This window comes from Peromyscus maniculatus, chromosome X (assembly GCF_049852395.1).
Source record: "Peromyscus maniculatus bairdii isolate BWxNUB_F1_BW_parent chromosome X, HU_Pman_BW_mat_3.1, whole genome shotgun sequence".
NCBI lineage: Eukaryota > Metazoa > Chordata > Mammalia > Rodentia > Cricetidae > Peromyscus > Peromyscus maniculatus.
Genome location: NC_134875.1, coordinates 134892530 through 134914471, shown reverse-complemented (window position 1 = coordinate 134914471; position 21942 = coordinate 134892530). Strand labels below are relative to the sequence as shown.

The following is a 21942-nucleotide window of genomic DNA, read 5'->3' as shown; positions in this document are numbered from 1 at the left end:
CAAGGGGACTAGGAGTTGTGGCCAGCCCTGGCTACATATACGCTAGCTCAAGAAAACAAAACACACAACACTATTGGAAGCTACTTCCAGTGGGTTTTTTCCTTCTCATAAAAATATTTGTTTCTGGCTGGGCATGGTTGTGCATGCCCTTTATTCCAGTCCAGATAGATCTGAGTACAAGGCCAATGTGGTCCACATAGCGAGTTCCAGGCCAGCCAGGGCTACGTAGTGAGCCCCTGTCCTGTCTCATACGTATATACACATAATCTGGTCTCAACTAGCGGTGTGGGGTCCTGTGCTGAAGCACACAAAGAAGCAATCCAGGGGTCAGTTTATATATTTATTATAGAAATCCCCTTCCAGTGTGAGTAGTGTCTTGGGCCCAGATCCATCGGTACAAAAAGAAAATGTAACACCAGGTAAGGGGGTAGGGGGAACCCCCGGCTCCAGAAAGTCACAGACAATATAGAAAACACAGCTGATGTGGATTTGTTTAAAAAGTGGTAAATAGAAGGAATGCCAAGGAGGACACGATGTGGTCTGTGGCCCACGGCCGGATGTCACCTGAGGGTTTTGCTGGCATCTACTAGTTGCCAGGTTTAACCACTGCAGCATCCCAGGAAGCGACACACTCAAATGGCTCTGCTTGACAGCCTCTGTGGCCTCCTGACTGGAGCAGCTCAGCACTGAGGCCACGGGCGGAGGCAGACAACAGCTCCTTCGGGTACCCCACCTAGACTTCCATCCTTCAAATGTGGACAGGAGCCCAGCTGCCCAAGAACTCTAGTGGGAGGAGGCAGGGAGTTCTGTTCACAGCAGTATCTCAGCCCCGGAGACTCTATGGTCCATCTTGTTGAGGCGGGGTAGTGGCTCATGAATGGAACAGTCTGGGCATCGGGACAGGAATGAACCCAACCAGGAATGAGCTCACAGTTTCCCTTTTAGAAAATCCCTAGTGTTGGGCAAAGACAGTGAATACTAAGTCACAACTGTAAACAGAAATGGAGGAAGGGGCAGAGTCCCCAAATCATTATCCCCTCTTTGAAGCTAGCTGGGGCCCTCCAGTCCCCCAGCACAGGATGAGAAGAGAAGCAGGGGTATCAGACATCCTCCTGGGCCCAAAAGAAGTCAGGGGGTCCTGTGAGACCCAGCAGTTGTCCCTCAGGACCAAGAGCAATCACATCCCAGGGCTCAGCGAGGTCGACCGTGTTCCCCAGACTGGAGTATTCTTTCCAGAGCAACAAGGGGCTTATGAGAAAGGGTCAGACCAATGTCCCTGGGGTCTGGGGATCGGAACTGGAAGACTGCTCCCCCTCTAGCGTCAGGTCACTTAAACGAGCGCTCAGCTCCGGGGGATACAGGAAGTCCGTGTAGTATCTTTAGAAAGGACAGCAGGAATCCGGAAGACAGGGAGGATAAGAGAGGGAAAGACAGACAGGACACACAGAGAGAGAGGAAAAGAGGCTTGTTAAAGAGGTGGAGCCAGGCACGGGACAGCACCTTCAGGCTCTTAAGTAGGGGGCATGGAGCTTGGAAGAGAAGGCCAGGGAGTGCACATGTCCCCTTCCTCCTCCCAGCACCCCGACTTCAAGGCTCACCGCCAGCTGTCAAGTACTAGGGAGAATAGAGAAAATCCTTCTAAAGCTTGGGAAAGAACTCCTGCCCCCAACATCCAAGATCCCCCTCCCCAGGACCCCAAAGACTAATGCGGGCTATGTCTGAGAGTGACCCCATGCCAAGACTACAGCTAGTCTCCTTGTGGTCCCACTCATCAGCTATTTTGACACAGTACTCCCTGGTCAGGATACCTTCAGCATCTGATTCAACACCCCTACCCATCAGTAAAAGCACCCCCATACCTGCCGGAGACAGGGGGTGCTGTGAAACTCCTCGAGTGCGGGAGCGGTGCCTGGCTGGGAGGCCCGTATAGTGCCTGGCCCACCTCATAGCAGCGGGCATGGAGGAAGGGTACGTGTGTCGGGCCCACATGGGGGAGCACTGGCCGGCGCTGGGGCCCCATGGCCAGTCCTGAATTCCGGATGTACCAGTCCCGGAGCCCCTCCAGGGCAAGGTTCTTATGGCCACCTCGCTCACCACCTGGAGGTAGCCGGGCGGGTGGCGGCACCCAGAGTAACGGGTTGGGATGCACTTCCAGACCCTCCATAGCTTCCGGGGGCAGGCCACAGGGCTTGGAACGGATGGCACGGGTGTTGGGGTCTTTGCTGCGGAGAAGGGGGCTGCTGCCGTCAGCTGCATATATGGGTGGAGGACCAGGGAGCATGGCAAGGAGCCCATCTCTGCGGGAGAGGGGCCCTGGGACTTCAGGAGCCGGCAGCAGATCCCCCCAACCTGCCCCACCAGCACCACGGGGCAAGCCCCTGTCCAATGAATAGTCCAAGAGGAAGTCTCCACACACAGGTGGGAGCCGAGGGGGCCCACGGGATGCAGGGGCGGCTGAGCTAGGCCGGGCAGCCCGAGGAGGGTCTGGGGGGCCAGTGGTGCGGGAGGAGAAGGCAGGGACTGGTTGGGGGCGCTCATACAGCACCTCACTGCTTTTGCAGACTGGGGGACCAGCAGCAGGGGGAGCCAGGGGAGCAGGTGGAGATACAGCTCCCCCAGCAGCCGCCCGATCCACCAGCAGGGCCTCAGAGCTATTGCTGCGGCGGGTGCGAGCTGCGAAGAGGGAGGCCCGATCCGAAGCAGGGTCAGGCCGAGGGAAGCCCATCTGGGAGTCCTGACTACCGGACCACTGGCGAGACTGGAGGCCTTCGGGTCTGGAGAGCAGAGGTGCGGTAACAAGAGCAGGGTCAGAAAAAGACGGAAATTGATGAGTCAAACCCCGCCTGTCCCAACTCTTTCTGAACCTCCACTATCTCTAAAATAGGACCAGGATTAGAAGCTGTGTGCATGGAGTCGCTAAGCAGTGCGTGGGAAGGGCCACTGAGATCTGGTCCCAGACAGGGAAATGTACACGGGGCCAGGGCTGCAAGATGTAAATGTTTCTGGGAATGCGAAGGAAGCACTGGCTGAGGAAGGACACACACACACACACACACACACACACACACACACACACACACACACACACACACACACACACTCCTCTGTTACCGGGAGCTCCTATTCCCCTGCTAAGGCTGTCCTCATGGCTCCTTTCTCCCTCCTGAAGGAAGCCCTGGGCCTTATGCCGGGAACCAAAGGCTTTCTGAACTCTAACACACCATGTTTATGAACCATCCCCGAACTATCATCCACCATGCACAGAATGTATGCCCCCAAAAGACAGGGCTTCTGTTCACAGCATGGGAGAAGCAGGCACTTAAGTATTTAAGAAACATTCAAGTGCTTCGAGGCTGACTCGAGTTCAAAAAAATTGCATGGGTTCAAATGTCAGAGCTGCGGTTTACTCACAAGTTACTTAATTAACCTTTCCATGCCTCAGTTTCCACATCTATAAAATGCAAATACTAGCACCTCCTCAGAGGGACCTTAGGATGGTAAAGGAGTAGCTGTCCCCCACAAATGCTACCAGTTAGTAGCAGACAGTAGGCATCTGATACATGCTACCCAACATGCACTGTACCTGTGTCTTTCAAAGGCAGGTATTACACTCACTTCACAAATGAGGAAGGAAAGATTCAGAGAAAGAAAATGACTTATCCAAAAAAAACGGCAGCAAAACCCACACTCAACCTTTCATGCCTCTGTCTCCAATTCCCACTCCAATTTCTCTCCACCTTTCAAAGCCCAGGTGCCCATGTCCCACATCTTTTGGTAATTTCTATTCAACATCTCCAGTCAGAACTAAAGGTTTCCTCCTCTGATACTCAGACCCACCCTCAAGAGTCCCCTTACTTGCAGAGCCGGGGGCCAGTGCCCCGGGTGAGGACAGGGGTGGCAGGCACACTTCGCCCCTCAAAACTGGAGGCACTCCTGGGCAGCGAGCGTGTGGGGCTAGACAGAGATGGCAGGCCCACATCGGGACCCAGGTTAGAAACCGCACCCACCAGTGGGCCCTCCTGCCAACCCAGGCTGGGGATCCCACTCCTAGACCCAGGAAAGGGGGGAAAGGTTCCTCTTTACCTGGTGGGGCTGGCCACAGAATTGCGCCGGCTCTTCAGGTCCCCGTAAATATCCGATGGGGGAGGTTTCCATGGGGCTCGCCGCTCAGGGCTCCCCCCAGATACTGCCCGAAACTGGTCCCAGGCCTTTGGTGGTGAGGGGCGCTCGGTTAGAGAGAAGCAGCTGTGAGGATCCTCTGGGTAGGAGAGAGAATTGGGTAGAATTCAATGAGAGAGGGCCCGGAAGGGGCAGGGCAGGTTTAAAGGGGAGGGGCAGGAGGTGAAGCGTGGCAAAGGTAGAGGCTGCCCTGCAGGTCTAGGGCAGAGGAGGCAGTGAGGTGAAGCTGAGGAGGCCTGGGAAGGGAAGAAGGAGGAGAGGCTGAACAAGAGAGGGTATTCTGAGAGGACACGGGACGGGACGGGATGGGACGGGACAGGGACGGGGATAGTTCTCACCGTTATCGTGACTGGCCCCCGACTCTGAGAGGGAGCTGCTCTCCGAGTGCAGAACTCCATCCTCTACAGGTTGAGAAAGGGGAAAGCAGCCTGTCACTCCAAGGTCGGGGCTCCGTCCCTTCCTGCCACCACGGGAGAGGCCCCTCCCTGGAGACTGCCTTCTGCCTCCTCACTCTGACGCCTCCCCAAGAGTCCATCTTTGCCAGACACAGACCTATAATCCCAGCTACCCAAGAGGCTCCAGGAAGTGGGGTGGGGTGTGTGTGTGTGTGTGTGTGTGTGTGTGTGTGTGTGTGTGTGTGTGAGAGAGAGAGAGAGAGAGAGAGAGAGAGAGAGAGAGAGAGAGAGAGAGAGAAGTTCAAGGCCTGTCTGGACTATGGAATGTGTTCAAGACCACCCTGGGCAACTTACCAAAATCCTGTCTCAAAATAAAGTGAAAACAAAACAAAGGAGTCAAGTAGTGGTGGCGCACGCCTTTAATCCCAGCAGAGGCAGGCGGATCTCTGTGAGTTCGAGGCCAGCCTGAGCTACAGAGTGAGTTCCAGGACAGCCAGGGCTACACCGTGAAACCCTGTCTCAAAAACAAATTAAAAATACAAAAAAACAAACAAAACAAACAAACAAACAAAAAAGCAAGGAGCTGGAGAGATGGCTCGGTGGTTAAGAACCCTGGCTACCCTTGCAGAGGACCTGGGTTCAGTCCCCACACAAGTCTACAACTCCAGTTCCACGGGTTCCAGAGCCTCCACAAGCACCTGTGTACATGTGGTAAATGTAAAAAAATGAATAAATCTTTTTAAAAACAAAAAGAAAAAGCCAAGTGGTACTGGTGCACGCCTTTAATCCCAGCACTCGGGAGGCAGAGGCAGGCGGATCTCTGTGAGTTGGAGGCCAGCCTGGGCTACAGAGCGAGATCAAGGACAGACAGAACTGTTACAAAGAGAAACTCTAACTCAAAAAACCAAAATAAGTAAACAAATAATAATAAATAAAAAATAAAAGAGGACTGGTTATGTAGTTCCATGGTAGAATGCTTATCTAGAGTGCTGGAGGGCCTAGGTTCAACCCTACCACGCATAAAAATATCTACCTTTACCTGACTCCAAGCCTACCATGAACTCAGTAGCCATCTTCCTGTGGCCTTCTGTCCCAGACCTCTCTTAACCTCAAGTCAGGCTATCACAATTCTCCTTGAGGGGTGAGTCCCTCGAGTCCTGCTCACCTCTCTGCCTTCAACGGCTGCTCAGCCTCTCCACCATTCCCATATGCATTAGCCACAGTCCATTCTCACGACTACTTTTCACTCACTGGAGAGATGTGGGGCCCGGCTTACCTTGGCTGAGCTGAGCAAGACGTGTGCCTAGGCAGACCCCCTGGGCATTGACTAGTGCTCCGGCAGAGAGCTGGAGCACCGGGAGGCCAAGGCGGGCTCGGAAGTCCCTGAGCTGCTCTTCCAGCTCATGCAGCCTCCGAAGCGCATCAACCTGTACCTGGCGCCGCCGCCGCCTCTGCTCTCCACTCAGGTCAGGGGCCAGGGCCAGGCGTCGGGCGGCAGCGGCGATCTGCTGCTGCACAGACACCTCCCGCTCCAGGGCCTCAAGAGCCAGTTCCTGCACGAGCCAAGAGGGGTGGCATGGGACTAAACGACAGACATGACGACCCAGAAGAGCGCGAAGTTGGCAGAGCCCCTCTGCACCCCAAGTGGGGCCTGTTCTTCCTGGGGGAGTCTGTTTGCCCAGGGAAGGAACTTCTTCATCCCCGGGGGGACAGGATGAGGAAGGAGGCCTGTGTATCTTCTAACGATAGGAAGCTTGTCTTGACACAGTTGGGGTCCAGTACTGCATGGGGAGTCCACCTGTTCAAACTCTTTCCCTCCTTAACTCCGCCCACTCCTGGCTGTAACCCCCCTCATCCCACCCTTCACCAGCACCATCTTGCTCCCACCCCCAACTGCTTCTTACCTCAGCAGGACACAAAGAGTGGTGAGCTGGGTTTGGGTGTGGTGGAGGGTAGACCCGAGCAGCAGGGGGCCTCCGGCGTACCAACTGAGGGCGTTCACCGGGCTCCAGGGGGCACTCGGGGGGCAGCTGGCCAGTTAGCTCCTGGAGGGAACGGGCACAGAGACTACAAGGGTCAGCTGGAGCGATGGCATAAAATAGTAAGGGTGCAAGAAACTATCCCTCCCAAGGGGCCTAGCCCTGCTCAATACGCCAGCCACAGGCCAATCTTAGATGCTGTTCCTCAAGGTACTACCTACTTTGCTTTGAGACAAGGTCTCTTTCTCACTGGCCTGGGACTTGCTGATTAGGCTAGCCTGGCTGGCGAGCAAGCTCCAGGGAAGCCATCTGGTCTCCACTTCCCGGCACTAGGATCACAAGTGCCGGCCACCACACCTGGCTAGTCTTTTTCCATAGGTTCTCCAGGCTGAACTCGGGCCCGTATGCTTACATGGCCGACTGAGCTAACTGCCCAGCCCCCGAACCCTATTATTCCTTCAGGAAAAGTGTGTGGACACTCACACTAGGAAGGGTAAAAGCAGAGCTATAGTCAAGTGTGGTGGATCACGCCTATAATTCCAGTTCTTGGGAGGCTAAGACATGAGCTAGAGATTACCGTAGGCTACAGTGCGAGGTTCTAGGCCAGCCTGGGCTACAGAGGGAGACTCTCTCTCAGAAAACAGATGAATGGCTAGACAGATGGACTAGTGGAAGGGAGGGGAAAATAATTCATCCTGTGTCAGTTTAGGATGGACTCTGTTGCCCAATTTTGGAAACAGCTTTCTCTTTTTTTGTGGGGGGGGGGGTTGGGAGGTTTTAAATTATTCACAAGTGACTATGGGTCTGCATCATATTTCATTGATTCTGTGCCCTCTAAGTCAAACTTTGAGGACGGAGAGGGTGACAAGACAACTCCTAACTCCCAGCCAAGTACTTAGGCACGCATCACAGCAGTCTGCCTGCCTAGGCAGCCAGGCTCTCACCCACTCTGTGCCTGATGGCCCTGGGGCCAGGCTCTCACCGCCTCCTGCAGACACACTTTCCTGAGCTCTTGAAGTTTCAGCCTCAGGGCCTCTTGCAGGGCCTGCCGCCGGTCAAGCAGCCCTCGAAGACGCTCTGACTTCACCTGGGGGGCTGCCTCCCCAAACAGGGCAGCTGCACAGGGGGAGCAAAGGTCAGGACAGCCAGAACATCCTGGGGCAACGGTGGGGTCGGGGACCACCCCCCCCCCCAAGCAGGCACACGGAGACGCTGGGCAGGGAAGGGGCAGCAGGAAATGGAAGCAGCCACTGACCTGGGGCATTGAAGGTAGGAGAGCTGATCAGCTGACCTTTGACTTCCATCCTTGTACTGGCTGGAGGCTATGGCTGACAGCTGGACAAAGCCTGGCAGCGACACAGCACAGGAGGCACTAAGGAGGCATACCCCACGCCGCCGCCACCGCCGCCGCCGCCGCCGCCACCACCACCACCACCACCACCACCCCGTCCCTGCCCAGTTCCCCTTCCCATGCTCCAGCTAGGAACAGAAGTACCCTGGGTCCCACCGGCCTACCTGGCCCGCCCGCTCCGATTCTGTGTCAATGTCTGGACCCACTTGGCCTGGTACTTTGGTTCCCTTCCCATTGAGTGCTAACACAGCAAGTGGGAAGCTGGGAAGACTCACGAGGCCTCCTCAGAGGCCCATGGGCCACAGCCGGGAGTCTCACCTGGGGAGAGAATTAACGGTACAGATTCAACTGAGTACAAGCAGAGTCAGCACTTTTCAGCCTTGGGTGCCTGGAACAGTTACTCGCTCCGTCCCAATGAATCTGGGAAACCCCGCGGGCAGGAGCTCCATCATTATTACCTTTCGAGACGAGGGAGGGAAAGCAGAGAGGTAAAATGAGTGCCCAGTACAGGGCATAGCATAGGACAAGTCTTCTGGTCCCATGCAATCCCTCAAGACAGAGCTCCAAGCGCACCAATTGCCTCTTGAGCACCTCGGTCATCTATCAGGCTTTAGGACCTTTGCCCAGGGTGTGGCCACAGTCTAGGGAGCTGTTTTCAACCTCTCGCCTCTGGAACCTTGTTTCTCACCTAACATTTTGCAGCTCTTTTGGTTTTGGCACATGGTCTCACTCTGTAGCCTGGGCTAGCCGGAAAGTCACTGGGTTTCAGCTGGTCTTGAACTCACGGCAACCCTCCTGCCTTAGCCTCTCACACGCTGGGGTTAAAGGCCGGCACTACCAAGCCCAGCTCATTCCGGGGCCTAAATGCCCCTTTCGGAGGTGGTCCCTGAGTGATGTCGTCTCCCAGCTCCTGCTGAACAAGAGCGAGTACCTCCCTGTGGTGCCATGTGGAGAGGAGGCATGGCTGCCCCGGTGGATTGGTAGCTCCAGCTCCCCAAAGACTGCTGCACACAGCAAGTAGTCCACAAATGTGTACCAGCTGGCTGGACGAGTGTGACCGAGCAGAGCTGGCTCTCGACTTGTCCCAATTCCATCCTGCGGCCCTGATGTGGCAAGGAGTGCCCCCTGACCCCAGGGTCCCTCCAGCCCCTCTTCGCTCCCACTCTGTTCGGAGGCTAGCACAGAAGTTGTCCTGCTGGGATGGCCGAGACGCGCCATCCAGCAGCCATAGATAACACATTATCTGCCTCCTTTTTTCTGTCCCTAGCAGCCCTGGATGACCATGGAGCCTGCTTTGGCTAGCTGCCAGCCCTCCTTCTGCTTCTCTGGAGTTGCTCGCTCCCTCCCACATCCTGCTCAGTCCCCAGCTGGGCAACCCGGTGACATCACCTCCCGCCACCTGTCCTAACCTCCAAGGCAGGTGACTGACTGGGAAGATCTAATGGAGACAGCCTTAGAGTTCCCATTTTAACCTACCTTGAAATTCCCAGCTTGGCATGATGTGCTAGAGAAGACCCAGACAACCAAGGAAGCCTGGCGATACGCTCCTTCCCATCTTCCCACCGTGGGGTATAATCAAACGGCCTATAAGGTACCCCGAGTTTCTCTGTAGTCTTCCTGACTGTCCCACAGGGTCTGTATCCCTCCCTCAAAGGACTCATGCACTACCTCAACATCAATGGGGAGACAGTCCCCAAAGCCGTTTCTACAAATCCAGCCAGTATGTGCCCTGCAGACGGTCTCCGAAGCCCACCCATCTGAGGTTCAGCACTCCAGCACGGCAGGGTTTCTTTGATGCCCCACCTCAGCTTCCTCTGTCCCTCAGCTCTTAGAACACCTGCTTCCCGGACCCATTTTAGTTTGGCAAACTTTCCCAAGGCTCGCCTGAACTCTCCTCCACGCCAACAGAAACCCAACTCCCCCGACCGCTGGGCCCATTCACCCGGTTCACCAACATCAGTCTCCTGCTCCACAGCCGCGTGCCTCAATCCCTCCTTCTTTAGCAAATCTGAGCATCCTGGAAGTCAACACAGGGTCCAGACAGGAACCCCGACTCCTCCCTGTCAGTCTGACCTCAGGGACATAGCGAGGGTATGAGTCATTGGGTCACTGGGCAGGCTAGACACAGGTCAACGCCCCACACCTCCACACCTGACTCAGGAACCTTTGCTTCTGCTCTGCTACGATCTGTACACTCGCCTTTGGGACCTAGGGCTGCCTCCCACCAAGACGAGAGAGTAGGAAAGCCATCCACCACCGGCCCTGCGTCACGTCACGAACGCACCCTCACACGGACCTCTGAGACCCTCCTGTCAGCCCCAGGGCCTTGTCTTCTCATTCTGTTGTCCTGTTGCTGGGATAGACTGCAGTAAGAGAGCCACAGAGGGCACATGTGGGGACACGGACACGGACACGGACACACACACACACACACACACACACACACACACACACACACACACCCAGAGGCAGGCCCAGCAGGTTTTTCAGGTCTGCCCTTCTGACACCATAGCCGAGAAAAATTCCTGGCTGTAATGACTGTTTACAACCAAGATACTTCACCTGGGTGGCACTCCAATGCTGTCAATGAGAGTCCCCATTTCCACATCCTGCCACCACTTGAGCAAAGACACACACAAAGTCTGGACTGCTCCCCAGTGCTCCCCAAACATACAGCACATCCCCTTCCATCACTCTGGGGAACAAACAGAGGGAGGAACAGACGCCCGAACAACAGTGGTTTCTAAATAGTTCAGTTGGTCTTTCCTGAGCCGATAGCCCTGGTAAAAAAGGCCACCCTGAAAAGGGGAGAGGGAGCGAGGGATAGGGAAGAGAAGACGAGATGAGTCTCTGCCCCATCCCTCTTCCTCCATTTCCAGCCAAGAACCGCTCCTATCAAGCAAGGAGAATGTCCAGGGGGGGATCTGACACTACCCTCCCATCGCCACCTTGTTTTGTCCATGTACTCCTTCCACAGGGCACGCTCTCTGGATGATGACCTCCGGACGTTGTACCCCAGCCCGGCCCTCAATTCCTGTGCCTTCACTGCCGCACACCCCTGGCCCATTGCTCCGAGGTACTCACCAATGCCAGAGTGCTGGCTGAAGCTTCCAATAGCTGAAAAAGAGTAGTTGTCTTATCCAGGCCCTAGCTTTCCTGGCAGTAAGACGTGAAAAGCAGTGACTGCTGTCTTGGCTGCCTCCCACTAGGTAAAGGCCCAGCCTACCTGGACGGGAACTGGGCTGGCCCATACCTTTTAACCCTTACCTGCCTGCTTCCACGGCCAGGGCCACTCCTGGGGAGGCAGTCTCAGGGGCCAGGGGCCTCACTCAGTGCCCACAGAGTCAAGAAGAAAGCATAGAACTCTCTTCTCACTGCAGACACCTAGGACAGAACTGGGGAAGAAGCGCAAGGAGATGTGGGAGGAGCCCCTGCCTCTCCTACTACGGAGACTCCCCCAGGTCACTGGAGTCTGCCTACACAAGGTACCGCCTCAGGGAATGGGGGCTAGGAAGCTGTGAGATACACACAGACACACACACACACAGACACACGCACACACACAGACACACACACATAGAGACACACACATACACAAACACACACACACTCACACTCACACAGACACACACACTCACACAGACATACTCACACAGACACACACTCACACAGACATACTCACACAGACACACACACATACACACACATACACAAACACACACACACACTCACAGACACACAGACACACACACAACACAGACACACACTCACACGCCCCTGCCTATACAAGGTAGCACCTCAGGGCATGGGGGCTAGGAAGCTGTGAGGTACACACACACACACACACACACACACCCCTAACTATAAATGGTAGCACCTCGTGGCATGGGGGCTAGGAAGCTGTGAGGTACACACACATACACACACCCCTGAGTTTTTTACTCTGAGCATGGTGCATCACCTTCTCCAGGCTCTTGGCCTTCCCTCACAGAGCAAGGCAGGCATAAGAGAAGGTCTTAGGGGCAATTTCTCCCACAGTTAGGATAATGGTTTTCCAAGTTGCAGAGAGAAGTTAACAGGGTTTCTCTGTGTGGCCCTAGCTGTCCTGGAACTCACTCTGTAGACCAGGCTGGCCTCGAACTCACAGAGATCGGCCTGCCTCTGCCTCCCGAGTGCTGGGATTAAAGGAAGACATGTGCCACCACCGCCCCACAGAAAGCTAACCTTTCTAAAGAGAGACCAGATCTCAAGACACTACCTTCCATAGTCCAGAAAGAAATAATCCTGGGAAACAGACTATAATAACAAAATATAATATAATAACATTTCTGGCCTGGAGCAAAGCTTTATGGCAGGCAAGGAAATTGAGAACTCCGAGTCCCTATAATGCCCCTCAACACAACCCCACCTGGGCTCTAAGCCTGTCCTGGGCACATACCAAACATTCTCTACTCCAGGTAAGATGATCTGCTTGGTGACCTCAGAATGCAAACCTAATCTGGATCCCTTACAGACACCCCTGCCATGTATGAACAGGGAGCGCAGCGCGGTTAGGCTGTTCCCTCCCATACTGGGAAGGAGAGCCTAGAGGAGTTCCCTCAGTCACATGCTCCTGAGGCTTCCTGCTCACCTTTCTTCCTGGTTGTGAAATTTATGGTGTGACACACAAAGGCCCCTTTCATCTCCTCCCCTCTTTCCCTCCTTTGGTGTGCTGGTGGAGGCGAGCAGCAGGCAGACGAGCAGTTAGCTGAAGACTGCTGAGGACTACCCTATTTTTTTTCTTTTTTCTTTTCTTTTATTTATTTATTTACTTATTTATTTTGTTTTTTTTTTTTTTTTTTTGGAGACAGCGAGGGTTTCTCCGTCTAGCTTTGGAGCCTGTCCTGGATCTTCCAGAGGACCTGAGTTCAGTTCCGAGCATCCTATAACTCCAGTCCCAGGGGGTCTAATACCTCTAGCTTCTAAGGGTACTTGTGCACATGTACTCAGACACACACTGAACACACACACATACACACACACACACACACACACACACACACACACACACGGTTAAAAATTAATTTTTTAAGAAATCTTAAGATTTGGCCAGGCAGTGGTGGCACATACCTTTAATCTCAGCACTCAGGAGGCAGAGGCAGGTGGATCTCTGAGTTCAAGTTCAGCCTGATCTACAGAGTGATTTCTAGGACAGCCCGGGCTACACAGAGAAACTCTGTCTCGAAAAACAAATTAAGTTTTTTATTTACTTACTTACTTACTTTTATTTTGTTTTGGAAACAGGGTCTTACTATGCAGTCTCGAGTGTCCTGGAACTCGCTGTATAGACCATGCTGGCCTCAAACTCATAGAAACCCACCTATCTCTGCCTCCCAAGTCTGGGGATTAAAGGCATGTGCCACCATGCCCTGCTTACTATTTTTATTTATGAACCTATGTCTGGGTATCATGTGCCTGCAGTGCCTGTGGAGACCAGAAGAGGGCAACAGACCCCAAGACTGGAGCAACAGATGGTTGCAAAGCATCATGTGGGTGTTGAGAATGCAATTTGGCTCCTCTGGAAGAGCAGCCAGTGTTTTTAATTGCTGAGCCATGTCTCCAGTCCCAACAATTTTGTTTATTTGTTGGTTTTTAAAGAAGAATAAATCTGAGGCTGGAGAGACGGCTTAGTGGTTAAGAGCACTTGCTGCTCTCCTAGAGGACTGGGGTTTGATTCCCACAGTACCCATATCAGGTGGCTCACAACCACCTTCAACTCTAGTTCTAGGGGGGAACCAATGCCCTCTTCTGGCCCCTGTGGGTACCAGTACACATGTGACAAACATGGACACCGATACATGCACATAAATAAAAATGAATCTGAAATAATGATAATAAATCCACAGAGGTAGACTAGAAGTGGGGAATGGACAGTAATTCCTGGGCCAAGAAGACAAGCGGGGCTGAGTCACCCCCACACATTATTACCCATTCATGATGCTTTTCAGTGCTGGCAATTGAAGCTAGGGCTTTGTGCACGCTAAACGCGCACTGTGCATAGCACTGACCATAGCTCTCTAGCCCACAATTTTAACAGACCAGAAGATGGACTAACCTCTAAACACACACGGACCCTGCCCGGATAGTAAATGGTGAGGCGGGGATTTAACTCGACTTCCTGGCTATGTAGCTGCTTAGAAAACTCACTTTTCTGTGCCTCAATGTCCTCACCTGTTAAATTGGAAACTGGGGTTGTGGAGGGAACATTATAGGGACTCGGAGACCTCCTCAATGTCAAATCATAGAACGGCTGCCGGGCGCGGTGGCCTTTAATCCCAGCACTAAGGATCCAAAGGCAAGTGGATCTCTGTGAGTTCGAGGCCAGCCTGGTCTACAGAGCGACTTCCAGGACAGCCTCCAAAGCTATACTGAGAAACCCTGTCTCAAAAAAAAAAAAAAAAAAAAAAAAAAACTAAAAGCAGATGCTCACGGAATTATTGCAAGCAACTGATTTAATCCATTTACAGCTTGCTAGGACACAGCAACTGGCTGGGTATCAGTACCCAAAGTGCATTGCTGTTATAATTATGAGTATTCCTCCCCAATGAATCAAACGGATATATTTGGATGCTTTTTTTTTTTTTTTGACACAGAGCTGGTATCATTCAGCCTCACCCAATAAATCCAAAACAGATGTTTGTTTTTTTTCTCTTCTTGGGTAACCTTGTCTGAATTCTCGCTATCCAAAATCAAGAACTGAAAGTACTCACGAGGCCAAGGAGATGCTGAGAAAACTGCTTGCAAGGCAAGCCTGACAATGGGAGTTTGGGTTCCCAGCACTCCTGACAATGGGAGTCTGGGTTCCCAGCACTCCTGACCACGGGGAGGCTGGGTTCCCAGCACTCCTGACCACGGGGAGTTTGGGTTCCCAGCACTCCTGACAGAGCCAGATACAATGTCTCAGGTCTGTAATCGCAGTGCTCCCGTGGCAAGATGGGAGGCAAAGACAAGAACTCCCCTGAAGCGCGTGGGCCAGCTAGCCTGTGATCCTCAGCACCCCTGAAGCACGTGGGCCAGCTAGCCTGTGATCCTCAGCACCCCTGAAGCGCGTGGGCCAGCTAGCCTGTGATCCACAGCACCCCTGAAGCACGTGGGCCAGCTAGCCTATGATCCTCAGCACCCCTGAAGCACGTGGGCCAGCTAGCCTGTGATCCACAGCACCCCTGAAGCGAGTGGGCCAGCTAGCCTGTGATCCACAGCACCCCTGAAGCGAGTGGGCCAGCTAGCCTGTGATCCGCAGCACCCCTGAAGCGCGTGGGCCAGCTAGCCTGTGATCCGCAGCACCCCTGAAGCACGTGGGCCAGCTAGCCTGTGATCCACAGCACCCCTGAAGCGAGTGGGCCAGCTAGCCTGTGATCCACAGCACCCCTGAAGCGCGTGGGCCAGCTAGCCTGTGATCCGCAGCACCCCTGAAGCGCGTGGGCCAGCTAGCCTGTGATCCGCAGCACCCCTGAAGCGCGTGGGCCAGCTAGCCTGTGATCCGCAGCACCCCTGAAGCGCGTGGGCCAGCTAGCCTGTGATCCGCAGCACCCCTGAAGCGCGTGGGCCAGCTAGCCTGTGATCCGCAGCACCCCTGAAGCACGTGGGCCAGCTAGCCTGTGATCCACAGCACCCCTGAAGCACGTGGGCCAGCTAGCCTGTGATCCTCAGCACCCCTGAAGCGAGTGGGTCAGCTAGCCTGTGATCCTCAGCACCCCTGAAGCGAGTGGGCCAGCTAGCCTGTGATCCTCAGCACCCCTGAAGCGAGTGGGCCAGCTAGCCTGTGATCCACAGCACCCCTGAAGCACGTGGGCCAGCTAGCCTGTGATCCGCAGCACCCCTGAAGCACGTGGGCCAGCTAGCCTGTGATCCGCAGCACCCCTGAAGCACGTGGGCCAGCTAGCCTGTGATCCTCAGCACCCCTGAAGCACGTGGGCCAGCTAGCCTGTGATCCTCAGCACCCCTGAAGCGAGTGGGCCAGCTAGCCTGTGATCCACAGCACCCCTGAAGCGAGTGGGCCAGCTAGCCTGTGATCCTCAGCACCCATGAAGCACGTGGGCCAGCTAGCCTGTGATCCACAGCACCCCTGAAGCGAGTGGGCCAGCTAGCCTGTGATCCACAGCACCCCTGAAGCGAGTGGGCCAGCTAGCCTGTGATCCACAGCACCCCTGAAGCACGTGGGCCAGCTAGCCTGTGATCCACAGCACCCCTGAATCGCGTGGGCCAGCTAGCCTGTGATCCACAGCACCCCTGAAGCATGTGGGCCAGCTAGCCTGTGATCCACAGCTCCCCAGCAAAGGAGACACCGTACCTCAAACAAATGAGGTGAGACCAACACCTGGAGAAGCCCTTTGACATCCATGTATCAGCCCTCACACACGAGGACACACACATACACAAAAATAAAGGATACCAGCAGGACACCCCAGTGGGTACAAAGGTGCTTGCCATCAAGCTTGAGGACTGAGTTCAGTGTCTAGAACTCGACATGGTGCAAGAAGCTAGCTGACTCCTAAAGGTTGCCCCCACGCCCCCCACAAAAGCATCCCTGACTTCCACATATGAAATAAATATTTAAAATTGTCTACAAAGAATTAAACATATTCAGATGCACTTGAGATACAGAGAGCTGGTATCTCAGCCTCTAAATTCTCCCTTCTTGCTAAAAGCAGCCATGTTTGAAAGAGGCTCCTCTGTGTGTGTGTCCCCCCCCCCATTCTCTACCTCATCATTAAAAAATGCAGGAACTGAGATAGATGTGATGTATGCCTGTAATACCAGCACCAGGGAGGATGAGACGGAGAATCAGGAGTTCCAAGCCAGGTTGGGTTACACAGTAAAATACTGTCTCCAAAAAAAAAAAAAAAAAAAAAGCAAGGCCAAACAATGGTAGCTCAGACCTTTGATCCCAGCACTCATGGGAGGAGGGGGCAGAGGCAGATGGATATCTGTGAGTTCCAGGACAGCCAGGACTGCTTCACAGAGAAACCCTGTCTCGGAAAAAAAAAAAAATGCAGGAATCAAATACATTTCAGATACGCTGATACATCGTCACAACTGTATCTGATCCAAAGGCTCTGCCTGCCAGTGATGGAACACAGGGTCTTGGGTATCTGCTTCTGAACAATATTCCTAGCCTCTGAACATATTTTTCAGTCAGTCATTAAAACGCAAAAACAAATACCTTCAGATAACTTAGTATTTTTCACTGTCTGAACTCCTGGAAGTCTTCCTCTCTCATAACTTACCTACCAAATAGATTGGGACATGAGTAACCTCTAGTTGGTAGTAGGTCTATATAAATGTTTTTGATAAATAAAATGGGTCTGACATTCCTTATTGAAACTCACAGTTTTGAGACTAACATATTATCCTCTTGCTATTTCTCCCTATTCATACTCATAATCAAGCTTTGCACAGCAGAGAAATCTCATTTTATTGTTACTACTAGATGAGCCTGAATTTTTATTTATTTTCTCCACAACACCAGGGATAAAACTCAGGCGTTATCCAGCTATATCCCTAGACCACTTTGTTTGTTTGTTTGTTGTTGTTGTTGTTTGTATTCTTGGGACAAGGTCTCACTATGTAGCTCTGGCTCTCCTGGAACTCACTCTGTAGACCAGGCTGGCCTCGAACTCACAGAGATCCGCCTGGCTCTGCCTCCCGAGTGCTGGGATTAAAGGCATGCGCCACCACTGCCCGGCTTGTCTTCCAATTTTTAAAAAGATGTCTTGCCAGGGCCTACACAGGTCTGCACCTGGTCCTCTACATATATAGTACAGCTTTCAGTTTAGAATTTTGTCTTGTTTTGTTTTGGTTTTTGAGACAGGGTTTCTCTGTGTAGTCCTGGCACTCACTCTGTAGACCAGGCTGGCCTCAAACTCAGAAATCCACCTACTTCTGTCTCCCAAGTGCTGGGATTAAAGGCATGCACCACCACTGCCAGGTTTCAATTTAGTTTTGGGGTTTTTTTTTAGATTTATTTATTTATTATGTACACAGAAGAGGGCACCAGATCTCATTACAGATGGATGTGAGCCAATGTGGTTGCTGGGAATTGAACTCAGGACCTCTGGAAGAGCAGTTGGTGCTCTTAACCTCTGAGCCACCTCTCCAGCCCTCAATTTAGTATTTTTATGGGACTCCTGAGTGTGTGAATGAGTGGGTCTCTGGTTCTTGTACCTTCTCTTAGGGTTCTTTTCCTTCTGTGGTTTGCCTTGTCCAACTTCAAAGTGATGATTTTTATTTTATCTTATTATATTTTATTATTTTACTTTGTTAGAAAATATAAAAGTATCCTGGAAAAAAAAAAGAGATGTGGCTTGCCAGGCATGGTAGCACACATCTTTAATCCCAGCACTCAGGAGGCAGAAGCAGGTGGATCTCTGTGAGTTCGAGGCCAGCCCGGTCTACAGAGTGAGATCCAGGACAGCTAGGGCTACATATCAAGACCCTGCCTGAAAATTAAATAAATAATAAATAAATAAATAAATAAATAACTGATGCGTATTCTCTGGGCTGATCAGAGACTCCTGGGCTCAAGTGAACCTCCCACACTTGCTTCTTGAGTAGCTGGAGAGACAGGGTTATGGCACTACCAAGCTAAATGAGCCTGATTCTAACATCCAGCCACAGTCACTGCCTGCGCCCCTACACACAACACACTCACACAGAGACCCTTATGGATGGGATGGGTTAGCACCAAAATGTCCATTGTTAACTTCATGAGAGGAAAAAAGAAAGCCCTTCCCTCATCCCACCCCTACCAAGTCCTAAAGCCTCTGACCTAGAATAGTTTTCTTGTTTTGCTTTGTTTTGTCGGTCCCCAAAAGCAGGGATCATACCCGACCGGATCAAAATCACGTGAAGCAGATAACATGACTTCAAAAATTCATACACACCCCGTGTCTCTTAACCTAGTATCTTTTCAACCTCCACCCCTCCCTCACCAACATGGGACGGCCCCCAATATAGAAAGACTGGAAACATGATCCAGACCTCTCAGACTCCCAGAGCATCAATGAATAATTTAGGGTGTTCTTTCACATTTCGGGAGAGCAGGCGGTGGAGGAACATTTCCATGCACTCCTAGGACAGTGAGAGGCAGGCTAGCTCTAGGTGGAGATCACTAGCGTGGAGATGGGGCTGGGGAAAGCCCATACAAAAACTCCACCTGCCTCGAGGAGCTTACGTGGCTACTAGTTTCTGTTCAAAGCAGTATAAGGAACATACGCTAGAAGCCCTGGGAACAACAGAGCTCTCAAGTTCTGAGGCAAGGCATAATGAGACCCAGAGCACAAAAGGGATGGGAAACGAGTGTTAGGAAGGAGGAAGGACTGAATAAGTTGGAAGGTTACAATAACAAGTAAGACAGGAGGTCTGGTTTGGGGGATGGTGTGGGAGGTTAGGACAAGAGTGAGTGCATGGTTTAAAACAGGAAAAGTCACTATAGGATGGATGGAGATCACGAGGCAGAGCAGGGGCCAGGTATGGTGGGCACATCTGTAATCCTAGCACTCTGGAAGCACAGACAGAATGATTACTGCAAGTTCCACACTAGCTTAGGCTACATAGTAAGGCCCTGTCTTAAAAAAATAATAATAATAATAAAGGCTGGGCATGGTGGTGGTATATGCCTATAATCCCAGCGCCCCAGAGGCAGAGGCAAGAGGAGCACATCACATGTTTGAGGCCATCCTGGACTACACAGCAAGTTCCAGGACAGTCAAGGCTACATAGACAAATCCTGTCTAAAAAGAAGACCAGAGCCGAGACAAGATGCTGGATAGAAGACTGAGGTTCAGAAGACGAGAAAAAGTCCAAGGAGACAAACAACAGTATAGAACAATAGCCAGAAGGCATGACTGGGATAAGCCAAGCCAGTGATGAAGGGAGGGAAAGGGGCAGGTGCCGGTGGAGGTCAGGAACAAGAAAAGACCAGGGCAGAATGAAGAGAGGGATGAGGTGGTGGTGGGAGAGAAAAGGGGAAAACGGACGGAGCTCAGGAGTGGTAGTGGGGGCACAGGACAGGACAGTACAGAAGTCAGAGGTCAGCAATCCGGATAGAACTGGAACAAATTAGGGTTAGAGGGTCAGAACATTTGACTGGAAGGAATTCAGAGACTGGCTAAGCATGTAGAGAACAGTGTGGTCAAGCATCAGATCAGAATCCAGAGTTAGGGCTTCAGAGTTAGGATAGGGTCAAACAGGGACCTGGACCAAAGACAAACCTGGACAGGGCTGGGGAACAAAACTGGGCTTGGCGGACAAAGAAGGGGTTCAAGATCACATCATGTCAAAATATAGTTAGGTCAGGGGTAGGACTAAAGGCTCTGGGCCAAGGACTTCGGGGTTTAAAAAGGATGTCGACAGATCAGACAGGGGTCAGAGGTGGGAGCACAGGGTCAGAGACTCTAAGTGCGCGCGCAGGTCCATCCTTGTGGATGTTTCGGGGCCTTGTCCCGCCCTGTCCCCACCCTTCTTCTCCCGGCAGGAACGGTTACTCACCGAGGGTCCCCGCACCGCCGTGCAGGTGGGGTCGGTAGAGGCCGACAGGCATCTAGTGGGCGCGCCTTCCCTCGCAGCGCCCCGCTCGTCCCTGGGAGCGCGCCTCCTCGCTTCTGCTCCCTACCTCTGGGCCGCGTTCGACCGCACGCACTACCGTTAGCCTTCGGGGGCAGATGGGGGACCCCCAGATGGTGGGAGAGGTGCACCGGCCCCGCCGTGGGCGGCGGCCCCGCGCACCTCACCTTTAACTCAGGACGCCCGTTGCTGGCTGCACAGCCACCTCCGCCGCTGAGCGCGAACCTAGGGGGCTGGAGAACGAGGGGGCGGGGCGCGGGACCACAGCAGCGGCAGACACGAAGTGCGCAGGCGCCAGCTTTGGTCTTCGATTTTTCCTGCTTTGGGAGCGCCAGGAATGAAGAAGCGGGGAGCGTGTGCGCACGCGCCTTTTGGGGCGGTGGAGCCCTAAGCCACGCCCCCTAGGTGAGCCGACTGGAGCCCCTGACTCCAAGTCACTCTTGCCCCAAGACAGTATCCTAAATGCTATCTATAAACCTTTATCACGCCTGTAAAGTACCTCCAACGACTCCTTTTACCATCTCCTAGGTGCTCCCCCAAACGACCTTCCATCATCCTCCAAATTATATCCCCAAAGTATTGTCTTTGATCCCAAGCAGTACCTCCAGGCCATTCTCTGCTGTCATTGACCTGCACCAACACACAACTCTATTGATCGAGCATGCAGAAGTCATTTGTTGGCCCAAGGCTAGACCCGCAAGTTACGCTCCATGGATGTCAAAATTACATGCACCGATTTTTTTCATAAGCACATCCTTGGAGTGTGCACTTCAAGCTACACTCCAGCAGCCTCCAAATCAGTCTTTACATCTGAGTTGCACCCCCAACCCACTTCCCATAGTTCCCCCAACTGTTAATCTCAAGCAGTACCTCCAGACCGCCCTTCATCAATACTCAATCTACACTAATAAACTGCCTTCCATAACCTCCAACTTATTCCTCCTTCACCATCCTCAATTATTGACCCTTGAAGTCTATAACTTATTTTTTTTTTTTGAGACAGGGTTTCTCTGTGTAGCCATGGCTGTATTGGATCTCACTCTGTAGACCAGGCTGGCCCCAAACTCACAGAGATCCACCTGTGCCTCTGCCTCCCAAGTGCTGGGATTAAAGGTGTGCACCACCACCACCCAGCTGAAGTCTATAACTTCTAAACAGCATTTGTATTATTTATTCATTCATTTGCAGTACTAGAAATTTCTGGAACCCAGGGCCTCACACATAATAGCTAAGTGCTCTATCAATGAAATAAATGTCGAACTCCAAATATCATTCCTAAATCCTACATTCACTGTGCATGGAAAACACCTTCTGTTGACCCTAAACACTCCATGTAGTCCCCACACCACCCTCTGTTGGTTCCCAGTGGGCTGTGCAAGAATCTGCAACGTCACCCTAAACATTACCAATTATGTTCAATATAGGCTTCATCTGC

At 52.7% G+C, this 21942-nt stretch overlaps 1 protein-coding gene across 8 annotated transcripts; it reads right to left on the bottom strand.

Annotated features, from left to right (window-relative positions):
* Window positions 1–327: 327 nt before the first annotated feature.
* On the bottom strand, window positions 328–20796 carry Ccdc120 (coiled-coil domain containing 120). Of its 8 annotated transcripts, none has more exons than XM_076562628.1 (12): window positions 10989–11146; window positions 10467–10599; window positions 8069–8222; window positions 7809–7899; window positions 7536–7669; window positions 6479–6619; window positions 5851–6127; window positions 4518–4580; window positions 4084–4258; window positions 3856–3954; window positions 1860–2774; window positions 328–1377 (listed from the first exon to the last, which is right to left on the bottom strand). In XM_076562628.1, the coding sequence occupies exons 4-12, from the start codon at window positions 7855–7857 to the stop codon at window positions 1263–1265; spliced, it is 1968 nt and encodes a 655-aa protein (XP_076418743.1). In that variant the 5' UTR covers window positions 7858–7899; window positions 8069–8222; window positions 10467–10599; window positions 10989–11146; the 3' UTR covers window positions 328–1262. The 8 variants fall into 8 exon arrangements, with proteins under 8 accessions (XP_076418743.1, XP_076418742.1, XP_042124847.1 ...); XM_076562627.1 differs by lacking the exons at window positions 10467–10599; window positions 10989–11146 and adding exons at window positions 9381–9488; window positions 9860–10191; XM_042268913.2 differs by lacking the exons at window positions 10467–10599; window positions 10989–11146 and adding an exon at window positions 20433–20796.
* Between the last annotated feature and the right edge of the window lie 1146 nt (window positions 20797–21942).